Genomic DNA, 17,053 nt, shown 5'->3' with positions numbered 1-17,053 from the left:
ATGTCGTGAATGATTGTGCAATTTCATTTAAAATACTAGATTAAATAAAAACTATAGGATACTATAACTTAAAGTTTGCTATTTTAAACTCCAGCTATTATTCTTTTTGATCATATTTTAAAAAGTGTATGCGCACCTTTTTATTCCGTAGGTCTATAATTAAAAATAATCCTGATGGGCTAAAATAATATTAGAATCATATAATATTCAAACACATTTATAACTAATGCATTTGGGATTTTGTGGACTGCGCACGTCTCAAGATCAAAGAGCATCTGGTTTGTAAACTTCATCTTTTGCACAGTTTCCCACAACTGCTCCGTCCAATCAAATATATGAAAGGTGCCATCAAAGGTACCGCCTTGTTAAGGCTATATTTTCGATATAATAAATTATACGTTTAAGATATAACTTTATATTTGTTGATGTGATTTTTTTTTCTTGAAATATGGGCTACCTAAAAGGGAGGAAAAAGTAAAAAAAAAAAAAAAAAAAAAAAAAAAGGCTTAAAAAAATTAGTTAAATTTATAGTTTTTTGTTCTTATTATGGACTGGAATTGATTATCTGAAATTATAGCATTATTTAGGCTGAAAATGAAAGTCTTGTGGATTACATTCTGCTTTAAGACTTGCATGCACATTGAGCTTAAAATGAACCAGAATTACTATAATTTTGACAACACTAATGTCCATTATGGTTAGTTAATTCATTAACTAATATGTAGTAATAATCTTCATTGTTAGTTCATATTAGTTAAAGTTCATTAAATAATATTAACAGGTACAGCTTTTGTTTTTAATAACGTAATAGTAAAATTTCACAATTTTTGGACAACTTATTTACATTATGTGATGTTTCTTTTGTAAGCTGTGTACATTTTGGGGCTTTTTTAGAGAACAAAAATGGTTCTATCTATAGAAGTCTATGGAGCGCAAAAACTTTGAAGCTTAATATGTCAAAAGTGCTCAGAATGCAGATAGAACCTTATAATTCTAAGGCGACAATATTAGAATGATTTCTGAAGGAATGATGCTGAAAATTTAGTTTGATCACAGGAATAAACTACATTTTAAAATATATTCCAATAGAAAACAGTTATTTTAAATAGTAAAATGTACTTTGGATCAAATAAATGCAGGCTTGGTGAGCAGAAGAGATTTCTTAAAAAAAAAAAAAAACAACTAAAAATCTTACTGTTCTAAAACTTTTGATTGGTAGTGTAGTGTACAGTATATATAATTGACCACCAGCTAATGTTCTTGGTCTGAATGTGTCTTAAAACTAACATAAAACATTCTTACAGCAAGATGCATGTATTAACTTGCCTCTTTTTTTTCTTTTTTTTTTTTTTTGTTGGAATTTCCCACTCTGCCAGTTTCATCTTTATGTGCATTGACAAATACATTGCGAACTACAGTGCCTCAGATCTTCAGTTACCTCCATTAAAGTCATCACACTCACTATGCTATAAGTTGAAATAGATCAGAAATCCTTCTTATCCACTTAACTTCTGAATGGTAAACCTCCATTTGCAAAACACATTAACAGCTTGTAATTAAATTGATTTTGCATTCTGTTCTTTACTTTTCTGGAAGGTGGACAATGGACATTGACAACCTAATAATCTCTCAAATAACCACCCACTCTATAACGTCCTATACTGAGAGAATTCAGATTGTTATCATTCTTTCAGGAGACAGACTGTCTACACTCAGCCAGTGATGGAGAAAGATAAACTCTGGCACTCTGGAAAACCTTTTATAATACTTTCAGTTTCCCTTGTATATTTTTTGAAAATTATTGAATCATTCTTTAATACTAAAATTCAAAAGGGCAACATGCAAGAATAAGGGAATGGTTCATGTGCATGATGATATGGGAACTGCAACACAAATTTTACTTATCAGTAAGATCAAGGAAAACCCTTAACAAAACAACTGACTTTACAAATACATGCTCCAAAAAATCTCTAGCAGCGTTTACTTAAAAATACAGAAGACACCAAAACCAGTGTAACTATTACAAGAGAGATTTATTTCAATCTGGTAATTGAAACACCTTTATCTTATGTACAAAATATGCATGTTATTCTGTTTCCCTTGACATTATGAGTCGAATCATAAAATGGAGACAGAGGCTCAGTGGACAAAGTAACAGACATTTGCTAAACCAAATCTTTCAGGCTCACATTGTTGACAAAATTAGATCAACACAAACATATTGCACCTTGTAATATCACATCATTACGATAATGACATGACATGGAATTATTCTTTGAGGAAGTAGGATAAACAGAAACACTTCAATGTACAGCATTATGGCAAAGTCGTCAAACTAATTTTTTATAAAGATGCATTACATGCCCAACAGACATAATTCTGTTAAACTAAACAGCACAATCATTCATTCTGAAACACATCCAGTGTTTAAAAACACAAAGAAATGACTGAACATGCACCAAAACATGTTTTACAAAGCTCACATCATACTTTGCGAAATCTCAGCTGTATTTAACAGAGCTCAAGTTGAGAGAATTCGGTCTTCTCATTTATTTGAGAATTCATTTATTCTCCATTTTATTGAGCAGCAAGAATGAAGTTGTAGTCGTCACCTAAGGGAAATGCAATCCACGTATTTCCAGCACACAGGTGACAAAGACCAGTGTACATCCCACTTTGACCTTCAACTCCTGAGGTCTGATCTGTATTCTCATCTCCAATTGTAGTATAGATAGACACCGATGAAGGTTAAGTTAATGGTCAGGCTGGCGAAGAGCAGACCAGGCCAAAGCGTCAAGCCCAAAAAACCTGTGAAAAGACACAAACAACAAATAATTATGCTGAACAGAGTAACCCAGTTAGTTTAAATGCTGCAACTTTAACAAACGTCCTATTCGTACCCTTCCATCCAGGTTTGTTGTCGGTTCCATTTCCTGTGGTTGTGTCTACATGGCAGTTTGAAGATGTAGAGGAGCTGCCCATTCGCTTCTCTACATGCTCAAACACACTGCCCTCATCGATCACTGAACCTGAAACCCAAACAAAATCATATCTATGTCAATATTAACAGTTAAAATTTTAAAAACAGAACATATAAACAAGGTTCGCCCTTATATGTTAAACTGAGATTTCTTCAGTTGTTGTTCTTCAGTACTGTTCCTCAAAACTAGCAATAGCCTGTCGGCCATAAAAAAGCATTTGAATTCTTAAATAGGAAATTTTGATAAAATGTTGGGGGCACTCTATGCTGTCAATCAGCTCAAATTCTTAAAAAGATAGTTCAACCCAAAATGAAAATTCTGTCATTACTCATTCTCATGTTGTTTCAAACCTGTAAGACCTTCTTTCATCTTCAGAACACACATTAAGATATTTTTGATGAAATCCGAGAGCTTTCTGATGCTGCATAGACAGCAGCGCAACTACCATGTTCAAGGCCTAGAAAAGTAGTAAGGACATCCCTAAAACACTCCATGTGACATCAGTGGTTTAACTGTACTTTTACTTTTTGGGGTCAGAAAGCTTACACATTTCATCAAAAATATCTTATTTTGTGTTCCAAAGATGAACAAAGGTCTTACAGGTTTGGAACGACATGAGGGTGAGTAATCAATGACAGAATTTTCATTTTTGGGTGAACTATCCCTTTAACAGAAAATTAAAAAGCCTACTATACCATGATTCTGTGAGTGGAAGTGGGGAACATCAGGCAAGAATCCTCCGCTGTGCACGTGGCTTGGCTCTGAAAGAAAGGGAAGTGGTGAGGCCACACTCAAAGGCTCCAGAGGAGAGGAGAAAAGCCGCAGCTTTTGACCACTGATGTTGAGTCTGGCCGGGCTGATGAGTGGCCGACGTTGCCTGGCGGAGCTGGAGGTGGAAGTGACGGATCCTGCCACGGAAGGGGTTGGAGACGGTCCAGGAGAGGAGGGTCGGCTTCCTGATTTTAGAGAGTAGTAATCTATTGAAAAATTAAAGAAATTAATTACGCTGTTTTATCAAATGGTGATGTGAGAGATAAGTATCTGGTTTAAGTTCATAAAGATGTATACAACAATTCCTTCACTTCCTCTGAGTTACCTGAAGGTGGAGAGTCTTTACACTGTGAAGATGGTCTACTCCCACTAAACAGGAAACCTGAATCTACAAGTAAAAGAACAAATAAGCACAATTGTTTGGATAGTTATTTTTAAAATCTTTTGTTTAATCAAAAATAAAGTAAAAGTGATCATGTTATTATTACAGTTTCAAATAACTGTTTTCAATTTTGATAAGTTTTTAAATGTCATTTTTTCCTGCTGTGGAGCCATTATTCCAGTCTTCAATGTCACATGATCACTCAGAAATGTACAAATGGTACATCAGACAGTTGCAGCCGGTGCATGGCTCTTTAAATGATAATGAGCGACTGCTGACTCCACCCTCTCTTTAATTGTTTTTTTTTTGTGTGTGTACTCGATGGTGCATTACCATCAAAAGCAAAACGAATCCACTGCGTCCTCAATGGCTCTGATGTCGGGAGAAAATGAAGACTCTTATGTTCACTTTTACATCTAACTAAAAAACACCCAAATTTCAGGAGCACCTTCTAATCAATTTAAAAATCTGATCAAAAATTAGCCTTTGCATTACGAGGTGATATTTGACTCAAAGTGATTTACAGGGGAATTTTGTTTTTATCTTTGTAATGGCATTTTTCTAACTTTACTAAAAGTATGTCACATTTTATGTCTTTTCTATTTTATAAGCTTTTTTGGTATGTTACCAATCAAATGAAATCAGTATTAACAAAATTAATTTGTACTACAGAGGTGGCACAGAAGAACACAAAAGTGGCTTGTAGGTGTATTTTCATGTTTGATGAGGCTCAGAGGTGGCATAAGTGCAATCAAATTTATAAATTTATGCTGAGATTAATGTTTTAAATATAAAATTTTGAATACAGAAATATTAAATGATTTAAATAACTGGAAAGATGCTTTAATAATGAAACTAAAACTACCAGTAGGTGCTGGGAAGTAACTGATCTAATTACTGAATCATTCATTCATTGGATTTGTTCGAATGTCTGATTCATTCAGGAATAAAGCAAGTGACTGTCTTCATGAATGGGAAATTGAATCATTGACTCACTAGATAAAAAACAAGTTTATTCATAAACAAAACACGGCTGTGTTTGAACGGAGTTGTGCAGCGGCTCAGTTATGACTCGTTTCAACCTAATTTTGATGATGAAATAGAGCAAAATGAGGCAATAGTGTTGTAATCAGACAATGTTAGTTACTTAATATTAACTTCTTGTTTACTGAACTGTTGTATTAAATCAATATCTCATTTACAAACTCCCTTAAAAGTCATTAAAAGCTGTCACTCATCTTAGTTCATCGCAATCTCACAAAGTTCCAATGAATGAATGTCTTATTTACACTCTATCTATACTTTGAAAGGAATTCGTGAGATATGTCTGTAATACATTACTTAATTTTGCAAAAACACAGAAACCTTTGAAGCTCCCCTCAGCGCAAACACAAATATGCTGATCGGGTCAGTCGCACTGGTGCTCCTAAATATTTTTTCATAGTCGCACACAGTAGTTTTCAGTGGCAAATGCGACTTACTCGAAACTAATGTTTTGCAACATTATAAATGTCTTTACTGTCACTTTAAAAAGCATCGTAAATTAAAATAATAATACCAACCCCACATTTTCTTATTTGTAACATTTCCATGGCTGCTTTTTAAAAAAGTGAAAGGTACCTATCCCACAAAAGACTGACAGAAATTCCTAGCAATTTTTATCATACAACACAAGCCATCCAACTGCAAAGTAGAGACATTTAACACTCTCATACTGTCATTCCAGGAATGTCTCCATATGTGGAGCCAACACAGCTGCAGCCGTAGAAGAGCAGCACCATTACTGAACATTATAGAGCAGATGGATGGAGGTACATGATGGAGCAGGTACCGGCCCCGCTCACACAAAAGCCTTTTCAAGACCTCCTGTAGAAGTGTGACGGGGAGATGAGTGATACTCTAATGCTTCTGTAAAAACGAGCTGCGAAAGATCTCACTGGACTCTTAGTGATATTTCATAAAAATAAAACTTATTAGCTGTTAAACATCACAATTACATACCCATCTCCGTATAATGCAATGAGGTGGAAAACAAATCAAGCACTGAGATTTCTCAGACAAGTGTGTGCGATTAAATCAAGAGCGTAAAGATCAAGCTCTGGCCCTTTTTATCACACCTGCCGAGCCACTGCATCTGATTACAGGAGGCTGACGTTTGCCATCTCATCTGGTCTCGTCTGAAGATCCACACATGAAACGAACCATGATTCTTCTACCGTCTCACAACAGTCATTTAAACACCACTCCCGAAATCACCCTGATCCCAGGCTTTAAAAGCCTGTGTGTATCACAAAGTCCCGTTTACTGACAGGTCAAAGTTAAAAGCTATGGCGATCCAAGCTGTTGCCCCTGCAATCCCCTTTGATATATAGTATAAACAATATATTGGTAGCTCAAAACTGTGGCTCAATTAAGTAAACCATTTTTTTTAAAGCATAAGCAGGAATCAAATTCAATTTACTCATTTTGTTTTACAAAATGTGAATTTTGAAATATCTTTTCCATACACTGATATATCTTCATCATATTTAATACAAGAGCTAATGGACATTTTTAGTGAATAATGTTCTTCACACAACTCAATTTTTGAAGCTTGATAGCTTGCGGTCAATAACGTCAAAATAACGTCATTCAGATTTGAAACAGTATGACGGTGAGTAAATAATGGCAGGTTTCATGTATAGGTTTACTCTTTTCTAAACGTAATGGCATAACAAGATAAAACAGACCTGCTGTTAATAAAACAATGTATATTTGTCACTTCCTGTAACGTGAAACTCATCAGCGGTGGGAAAACCCCTGTAGCATGCCGGTAGCCAGAGATACAGAACAGACTATTTCTCAATCACACTCCGCAGTTTTCTTTGGCAGTTGGCAAAATTCCCCTGCTAGGTGCGGCTCCGTCTGGGGTGAAGAGTGAGCCGAGTTCCATGTACCATGCATTCAGTCAGTCAGTGACCCACATCCTTCCCATCATGCACTTTTGCATTGGTTCCACAAAACAGCACCTGGGGCCTCTCACTGTAGTAGCACATCTCACAACTTCACAAAGTAAAGGCTTTTCTACATTATAGTACTACAACTATTTTGCAGAAAGCCCATTCATTTTTATTGACATTTAATTACAATTTGTTTTATTTAAGGCAATTTTTAATATTTATATCAGCATGTATTTATCAATATGTATGGATTAAAAAAAATGCACATTTATTTTATATTACTTATTTTAAAATATTGTAAAAATTACACTTTTAATATATTTAATATATTTTAAACTATAATTATTTCTGTGATGGCCAAGATGAATTTATTAGTAACTATTACTTCAGTCTTCAGTGTCGGCTTTAGAAATCATACTAATATGCTGATTTGGTGCTCAGTTATTAATAATTATGATTGGTGTTCAATTATTAACAAAAGTTATTATCAATGTTGAAAATTGCTCTATGTTTTTGTTGAAACCATGATAAGTGAAGGCTTTTCTACATTATATGACTATTACAATTAATTATTCTCACTATAGCTGCACAGCTTTTAACTTTACAAACAAAGTGAAGGCTTTTGTACATTTTATGACTATTACAACTATTATACAGAGAGCCCATTTCAATGCACAGCCTGTTAATTTTTATTGCAATGTTTGTTTAGCTATAATTAGCATATAATATAATATAATATAATATAATATGCAATATTTATTTAATTATAATTAGTTTATTTAATTTTTTTTTTAATATTTATATCAGCAAGCTATGCATGGTTAAAAAAATGCATTTATTTTTTAAAAGATACAGTAAAAACAGTAATGATGTAAAATATTGTAAAACTACAGTTTTATTATTTTAAAATGTAATTATTCCTGTGATGGCAACACTAAAATTATTAGTAACCATTACTTCAGTCTTCAGTGTCATCTTTGGAAATTATACTAATGTGCTGATTTGATGCTCAGTTATTATTATTATTGGTGTTTAATTATTAATAATAGTTATTATGTTGAAAATTGCTCAATTTTTGTGGAATCCATGATAAATGAAGGCTGTTCTACATTATACGACTATTATAATCATTTTGTTGCACAGCACATGAATTTTTATTGCAATATATATTTAGTTATAATTAGTTTTATTTAAAATAATATTTAATATTTATATCAGCAGGCTATATGCATGTTTAAAAAGTTGCATTATTTTGTTAAAAGATAAGGTAAAAACAGTAATGTTGTAAAATGTTGTAAAATTACAGTTCTATTGTAATATATTTTAAAATGTAATTATTTCTGTAATGGCAAAGCTGAATTTTCAGTAACATTTACTTCAGTGTAGTATCGTCATAAGAAAGTATAGTAATAAGCTGATTTGGTGCTCAGTTATTATTAATTATTATTGGTGTTCAATTATTAATAATAGTTATTTTCAGAGCTGAAAACTGCTCAATATTTTTGTGGAAACCATGATACAATTTTATTTCTCATTGGTGAGTAAAACTTTTTCCATATCTTGCCCCAAAATTTTACATGTTTTGAACATTCAGCTGAAAAAATTGGTTTTAACACTGATAATAATAAGAAGAAATGTTTCTTCAGCACCAAATTAGCATATTAGAATGATTTCTGAAGGATCACATGACACTGAAGACTGGAGTAATGGCTGCTAAAAAATTCAGCTTTACCTCACAGGAATAAAACATTTTAAAAAGAAAACAGTTAAATTTTAATAAGAATATTCATTGTTACTGTATTTTTGTTCAATAAATTTTTTATCATAACATATTTATATAATTCAAATACACATACAGACAGCGAAAAACAATGAACTTCTTATAAAATTACAATAAGTTTAGGTGACAGTGTGCATCTAATATTTTACCTGCTCGTGCGAGGGAGGGGATAGTTCCCAGAGAGAGGGCCCTGTTGAGCCGCCCAGGCAGCGAGGAGGGCGAGGCTTTGCGCGTTCTGTGACTTTGCTGGCGGATGAGCAGCTGTGATAGGTTGGGCGGAGGTGTTGGGATGAAGGTAGAGGTTCCAGACACAGGTGCAGACAGTGAGGGACAGTGATTACTGTAGTACGGCCCGGGAGAGCTGCCAGACAGATACCTGCAACAAACAGAAGAGAATCGGTCCACTGCTGAGTTCTATAGAGCAAATATCTCTTAAAGTAGTCAACTTCCACAGAATTCAAAAGCATGAAGATACAGAAAATAAATAAAGCATGTTGAAATGGTACATCTGATTATGGCTCTTCATTGGAATGAACTAAAGATAAAGTAGATTGCAGTGCAGATAAATACAAGCAATTTAAGATAGCATATGTGTAAATGTATGAAATTTTAAATTAGCAACTTTTCAGTCCATATCCACTTGTACAGACATTTAACAAGTCATACTAATTTCTGGGTTACGTTTCTCTAATTTATAAAAGCACAAAAAGCTTCCATCTCAAATAATCTGTAATCTAAATCTAAATAAATAAATGGCAAACACACAGTTCGCATTTTTATCAGCGTTTTATTTCACTTTCATAATAATACGGTTAAATAATACAAGTATAAAAAGATGCAATACAACCCAAGTATAATACAGCTCCAACATGCTGCTGTACTCAAAACACAAGTTTAAGTTTCTGGACGGAAATGGTTTTACACTATTCAACAATGCATTTGTTTATTTCACATTATATCTTGGGATCATTCCATGTCAAAATCACCAGAAACCACTGATCAGGTGTTAATGACATACCAGAAAAAGCACAGCAATGCGACAAACCGATTATTTCAGTTGGAGGTTTCTTAAAATTAGACAGCTACTTCCAACTTGTGAGCAATGAAGTATCAAAAAGCTCCTAACGGATTTTTAAACTTGTAGTGGTCAGAGACCACCTAAGCTGGTCCAAATCAAAGTTTTAACTTAGTAAGTAACTGGATTTGACAAGACACAAACCAATATTAAAATAGGCAATATTCTTTAGGATCAATTACCATCCTTCCAATCAATCTGACATAACCATGCGCCTTCTGATACAACATGCACAGATCTGTGATTTCACCTTGACAGGTCCTACCTCAGTGCTAAATTCAGCTTCACTTATTTACTCACATTTGAATCATATGAAATTTGGGAGGCATCATACTTCCAGACAATCTAAATGTATCTAGTGAAATACTCAAAGGATCAAGTATACCCTCAAAAACACAATGCTGCGCTAAATAAATGTTATACATCATTTTGAGATACTTACATGAATGTCAAGTCTAAATACACACCATTATTATTATTTACCAACCATCAGCCTTTGGCAAGCAAAACTATTATAATGAGGATACAAATTTTCTGAATATTCAACGATACTGATGTCTACAGTCAAATACGCAAATAAGTAAAATGTGCCACAAGTCATCATAAAAAAGCTTTACATTGGGGACATTTTACCTTTTGGTAATACAAAATTATAAATATTAAAGCTCGTCGGAGATGGACAGGTACCATGAGATCTGCATAAGCTGATACACATCTAATGGCAATGAACATAATTGATTTAAATAACAGAAAAGTGGCAGACAGTAAGTGTCTAAGTCACATTAGTAAGTACTTCAATCACAGCAAAAAACAAACGTCACAGCATATGCCACATGCGTACAGTAACTTGGGAAATACAGTGATGCAAACCTACAAAAACATACAATCTACAGTCGTACTGTCACAATGTCACACGTTTCTAGACCACAGCCAAAATACAGTATGCAAGATGCGATTACAATACGTTTAGTTATCAATACAATCCCTACAAAACTTTGTAGAAGTTTTGAAAATGTGTCTTTTTCTTACAGACACTTGAAAGAGATGGCTACATGTTATAGAGCTTTAGTGTGGTTAGTAGTTTTTAAACTAAATGACATGTAATACAATGTAGTGCACTTATAACACTTTACAGTATAGTAAATATAATATGCATAGTGCTATGCAAAGTCTTAAAAAAAAATATTGCATAAATTCTGTACTGATGCAACGATTACAAATCAGTGAAAAAGGACTTGAAATTCAAGTTTATTAAAAATCGACACAAAGAGAGGCACAAATATTTTGAGACTCTCTCAAATGTGTTTAGATGTAACTTAACCTCAAAACTCAATGCTGAGTACTTGAGATAAAAATATAACACAAGTCTAACATATTTGTATGTTAATAACTAAATACTGATAATATCACATTTGTTATAAGATTGCAACTATGAGATTGGAGCAGTACTGGCATAATACCGGATTTTTTACTTTTGACATAATGGTTATAGCTTTAGGTAGTTTAAGCTGCACGTTTTGTAAATTTTAAATCTGAAGTAAATGACGCAATGGATCAGACGGAAAAAATCCTCAAATCCCTAAGCACCATTGCAATTTCTTGGTGAACAATGCATTTTCTATTTCAATGCAAAAACATCATTACACACCACAAGATGCGTAAAAAAAATAATTCACTCATGAACTAGTCTGTATCTTTACCAGGTACCTCAAACCTATACATACTTAAACATAAAATGACTAAACCTGATGTTCTGCCTTATCAAATTATGCACACGGTGGTAATGTCAAGCACTATACTACGAAATTATAGTACTTTTCTAGTACTTTGAGCGCAGACTATTTTTTATATATCAGCACGGCCTATTTAGCCAGTTTCTTGGCCATGGAGGTTTATAATGAGTGCATGAGTTAGTTAGTGTAAATTGAAGACAGTTGGGAGAAAAATTTTCCCAATCTGACAAAAAAAAAAAAAAAAAAAAAAAAAAAAATCCAAACCCTTGATTCTACATGTCCCAACAGTGTCCTCGCTTACAGATCCCATAAAATATCTTAGCTTAGTGTCACTGCTCAGATTCTGACCTGCGACCTCTGGCTCTTCTCTGACTCGTGGATTTGTGTGTTGCCACAGCGGCAGCGAATCCCACCAGACAACACACAGAAGTGATGCCCAACTTGACCGTTTCCAACCAATCAGGGATGTCCGTCTTGAGGTAACACTCTGCCAGGTAAAAACATATCACCAGGAGCCAAAGCACAGAGGCCACAGCGTCAATCCTCCTCAACCTTGAAAGAAAATAAATGTATATATATTCAATTATGCATTTTTATATAGTAATTATAAATATATTTATCCATTTCACATTCTATACCAGTCAAAAGCTTTTGAACAGTACAATTTTTTATGTCTTTTAAAGAAGTACCGTCTGCTCACCAAGCCTGCATTTATTTGAATACAAAGTACAATTTTGAAATATTTTTTATTTTTTACAATAACAGTTTTCTATTTGAATATATTTTAAAATGTATTTTATTCTTGTGATTTCAAAGCTGAATTTTTAGCATCATCACTCCAGTCACAATCCTTCAGAAATCATTATAATATTGTGATTTGCTGCTCAAAAAACATTTATTATTATTAATGTTGAAAACAGCTAAGCAGAATTTTTTTCAGGTTTCTTTGATGAATAGAAGAACAGCATTTATCTGAAACAGAAACATTTTGTAACATGATAAATGTCTTTATCATCACTTCCGCTCAATTTAAAGCATCCTTGCAAAATAAAAGTATTAATTTTTATAATTTCTCCCCCCACTCCAAGGCTTTTTAATGATGTAGTGCATAATTTTGTTTTTTAAATGTTAAAAATGTTTTTTATTTCAGATAAATGCTTATCTTTGGATTTTTCTATTCATCAAAAAATCCTACAAAAAAAAATGTACTCAACTGTTTTAAATATTTATAATAATAATTTAAAAAAATGTTTCTTGCACAGCAAATCAGCATATTAGAATGATTTATGAAGGATCATGAGACACTGAAGAAATGAAATAAATTACATATATAAAATAAATTACATATATCTTAATTTGATCACCTGACAGGTCCTGCCATTAAGACACCTGTAATGCAAGTTAGGAGACCAACGGAGGCCACAGCCATCTGATGATCACTTCCAGACTGCCAGACGAGTCGAGCGTTCTCCACAGCCTTTTCCGGCAGAAGACCCACCAGATCATCCCACATCATGTTGCTCTCCTCAGCCTTGCTTTCACTGTCATTTTGGCGGGGGCGTTTAGGTGGCGTGACTCCTCCGGTTAAGGTCTGCGTGACAGAGGCGGCCACATCTCCATATCCAGACAAAGCCACAGCTACCAGAAAGGCACAGGCGAGAAACGCAAGGACTCGGAGCAAGATCAACCAGGCTGGTGTGGTGAGCGAGTAGGTGTTCTGTAGAAAAAAGATTAAAAAAAAAAAAAAAAAAAATGAAAGATCACTTGATATGGGAATAGCATTTGAAACTTGCATGCCAAGCTTGACTAAAATCTAAACTTGAAATCAACAGAAGCTGCACAATAAAATACTCAGGACACAAAAGGAAACAAGAGAGAACAGGTTTTTCTTTATCTCTGGCAATCAATTCCACACATTTATCTGCAGTTTAAGAAAGCACTAGTAACAGACTGGTCATTAATCATACTTGATACATGTTACAGACGATACCTAGGTTGCTGTAAAACTGCAGTTTTATCTTGGCAACATCTAAACTCGGTGCAATTTTTCCATGTCAAGACCTTGGCGCCTAATCAAGCTCTTAGTATTCTAGAATATACACTTCAGGTTGCTATACAAGAGGACTCTTCCATATTTTTCATGTCATGTCTTGTGGCTTGATTTGAAACTGCATAAATATATAGAGATAACCACCTTAATAAAGGCTTTATCAGCATCCCGACTGCGTCTGAGCTGGTGGTTGAAGAGCAGAGCCCGCAGCTGTCGATTCTGGTGTTTGATGTAGTACTCCACCGCCGTCTGGCATGGCCGGCACAACTTGTAGGTCTGTTCAAGGTGGTGCTTATACACCTCAATCTCCTCATCATAGTTTTCCTGCCATCAGGGTGAACATATTGCAATAAAATTAGCAAATGCATGCATGCAACTTATTTTTGTGCGGATGCTTTTCACATTTTAAAAATAAATGCACATAAAAATAATTTAAAATAAATACAACTTTCAGGTATAGAAAGGTTTAGATGCCTACAAGTAATACAAGGCATTTTTGCCTCAAAACTGCATAAAAAGCATAAAAACTAATTGAGTTCAGACATGAGATTTAGACCTTGGTCATCTTGATATTAAGAGATTAAATGGGTGAATTATAAACTTACATCATCCCTGGGAATGAATGAGGCCAGCTGCTTAATCTTCAGCGTTTGGTTGTTGTTGCACTTCTTGCACAGAAGCATTTGACAGTTGACCCACTGCAAAGTCTTTGGTGACTCCGGGACACCGGCTGAAACACCATGGTTGAGATGCTCCATGTACTGAGCAGGAATAGGTTTGTTGTAGTCCCCGTTCTACAGATCAAAAACAAGCATACAACAAAAAGTTGCTTGACACAGACTTAATGTACATTTATAGCATATATATATGAAATTATTATTATTTTTTGTTATTTTTTAATATAAATAATCAATAAAACAAATATTACATTATAGTTATTACGTTATATACACTACCAGTCAAAAGTTTTTGAACAGTAAGATTTTTACTGTTTTTAAGACTCTTCTGCTCACCAAACCTGCATTTATTTGACCCAAAGTACAGCATAATTTTGAAATATTGTTACTATTTATAATAACTGCTTTCTATTTGAATATATTTTAAAATACAATTTATTCCTGTGATCACATCTACATTTTCAGCATCGTTACTCCAGTCTTCAGTGTCACATGATGAAATCAGAATATTAGAATGATTTCTGAAGGATTGTGTGACTAGAGTAATGATGCAAAAAATTCAGCTTTGAAATCACAAGAATAAATTACATTTTTAAATACATTCAAAAAGAAAAGTTATTTTAAACAGTAAAAATATTTCAAAATGTTACTGTTTGTGTCGTACTTTGGATCATAAAAATGCAAGCTTGGTGAGCAGAAGAGACTTTAAAAAAAACAACAAAAAAAAAACATTTAAAAACATCCTGTTCAAAAACGTTTGACTGATAGTCCGTATGTACGTATACATATAAATTCAAAGTCATTCGAAAGACATTTATAATGTATCAAAAGATCTTAAAAAATGTATTAGTTTACCAAAAAATATTAAGCTGCACAACTGTTTTTTAACACTGATAATAATAGAATAAATAGAATAAAATAGAATAGAATATAATACATCAGAGTGATTTCTGAAATAATGAAAATTCAGCTTTGCCATCATAGTAACAAATTGCACTTTAAAACACATAAAAATATATTACTGTTTTACCATATTTTTTGATCAAATAAAGGCATGGCATGGTCAGCATAAGAGACTTCTTTCAAAAACATTTTAAAAATCTTACCATCCCCAAACTTTGAAAGACAGTGTATAAATAAATATATGTAAAATGTACATTTTTTGTCTTTTCAAAACATTTAACTTTAGACAGAACAAACAAATTTTATAAACACAAAAAGTCAATACCTCCTGAAAGCCATTATACTGTTCACAGTATGGACAATCCCAGCAGTTTCTGTTCCCATAGGGGACAATTGTGTCCTGATTGCAGAACCAACAATTCACTTTGACATGAGTTGGTTTTTTCCTGTCGAATAAAAGGCTCAGATTTAGGTGAACTGCTGCAAACTACCATGCATTAACAACAGAAAAGTTCAACAGGCCTGTTCTGTGGACAAACTATAGTTTTGCAATCTAATAATTAGAACTACAGCAGCCAAATGTGTTTGTATCAACTTCCATAGGACATTCCAAGACATTCCATGGACACTAATGTAAAGCCAGAGCATTGACTCTAATGTAAAACTGTGATTTAGTTTTTCCAGACAGCACAATCAGTGTCTGGGGACCAAACAATAGCACGAATAGAGTTTCTATTTACAAGCTGATAAGGGCGTGATTACACTGACAAACTCAGCCTGAGATATTACAAAGGATGATAATGTCATCCACATGAAGACAAGTGATGACATGAAACATTTTAGGCAGAAATTCGAAAGAATTAAAATCCAGGAAATTACAACATATCTCAGTACTCCATTAAAAGGTGTAAATTAATACCTTGGACTAGAAAAACTATGACTGACTCATTTATTATTAGAGCAGAGCATTTATGTAACACCAACAAAATAAGTGGTGATCTTCCACTATTGCTTTCAGTCTAGCATTATACGCATCATTTTTCAGTTTGATAGACATGAGTCATTTCCAGAGAAGTTGCTCTTACAATAGTAAGTTAATTAATAGTTTTCATTCACAATAACATAATTACTCAGAATAGGTAAGTTATCAGTAACTTAACCACCACTGCCGTCAGAAAAAAAAGAAATAAATCCATGAAAGGACTGAAGAAATTATTACATTTATTAATCGGAGATTTAAAGATGTAACAACTGTCGTACTTATAACAATTTCGGTGGAAAATATTAATATAACGGTCAATTTGGTGTGTTTTGAAATACCACAGATAAGACTCGCCTTATCCATTTTACTAAATCTCGCGGGCTTGTTTGTATAACCCGCGCTCCGTTCAATAATTCCGCACGAGTATTTTTCAGCCGAAATGAAATGCTACTACTGCCAGTGCACGACAACTATAGAGGAAACCGCGAAAATGCAGTCTATTTTGTAGACTTAGCTAGATATTCACGTCTGTTATACGAGGCCCAGCGACATCTTATGGGCAGGGAAACAATACCTGGTTGCAATTCTATAGATGAGCGCTCCTCCTGCAGCTATCGCTGTTGCTCCGACACCTCCGACTACAAATGGCGGGTACTGTAACAGTATTTGGTTAAAGGTCTCCATTGTAAAAAACGGGATATTGACTGTAGTGTTATTTGCAAGAAGCCACACGCTGGAAGTAGTGCATGCGGCGACAGAAGCGCACATCAATCTACAACA

General features: G+C 33.9%; 1 protein-coding gene across 1 annotated transcript; it reads right to left on the bottom strand.

The window, feature by feature from the left end:
* Positions 1 to 2,014: 2,014 nt before the first annotated feature.
* On the bottom strand, positions 2,015 to 17,053 carry tmem201 (transmembrane protein 201). Its single transcript, XM_051096044.1, has 11 exons — positions 16,848 to 17,053; positions 15,617 to 15,737; positions 14,317 to 14,505; positions 13,856 to 14,035; positions 13,026 to 13,378; positions 12,010 to 12,213; positions 9,003 to 9,229; positions 4,078 to 4,140; positions 3,677 to 3,958; positions 2,901 to 3,029; positions 2,015 to 2,808 (listed from the first exon to the last, which is right to left on the bottom strand). The coding sequence occupies exons 1-11, from the start codon at positions 17,039 to 17,041 to the stop codon at positions 2,711 to 2,713; spliced, it is 2,040 nt and encodes a 679-aa protein (XP_050952001.1). The 5' UTR covers positions 17,042 to 17,053; the 3' UTR covers positions 2,015 to 2,710.

This window comes from Labeo rohita, chromosome 23, assembly GCF_022985175.1.
Source record: "Labeo rohita strain BAU-BD-2019 chromosome 23, IGBB_LRoh.1.0, whole genome shotgun sequence".
Classification (NCBI taxonomy): domain Eukaryota; kingdom Metazoa; phylum Chordata; class Actinopteri; order Cypriniformes; family Cyprinidae; genus Labeo; species Labeo rohita.
This window is presented reverse-complemented; position numbering and strand designations above follow the sequence as displayed.

Bases quoted from the DNA above. Each gene is read 5' to 3' on its own strand.
- tmem201 (XM_051096044.1), bottom strand. From the start codon at position 17,041: ATGTGCGCTTCTGTCGCCGCATGCACTACTTCCAGCGTGTGGCTTCTT. The intron at 12,214-13,025 runs GTGATCAAATTA...TTTTCTTTCAAG, and splicing joins TTAATGGCAGGACCTGTCAG to GTTGAGGAGGATTGACGCTG. The intron at 4,141-9,002 runs GTAAAATATTAG...TTTTACTTGTAG, and splicing joins CCCCTCCCTCGCACGAGCAG to ATTCAGGTTTCCTGTTTAGT.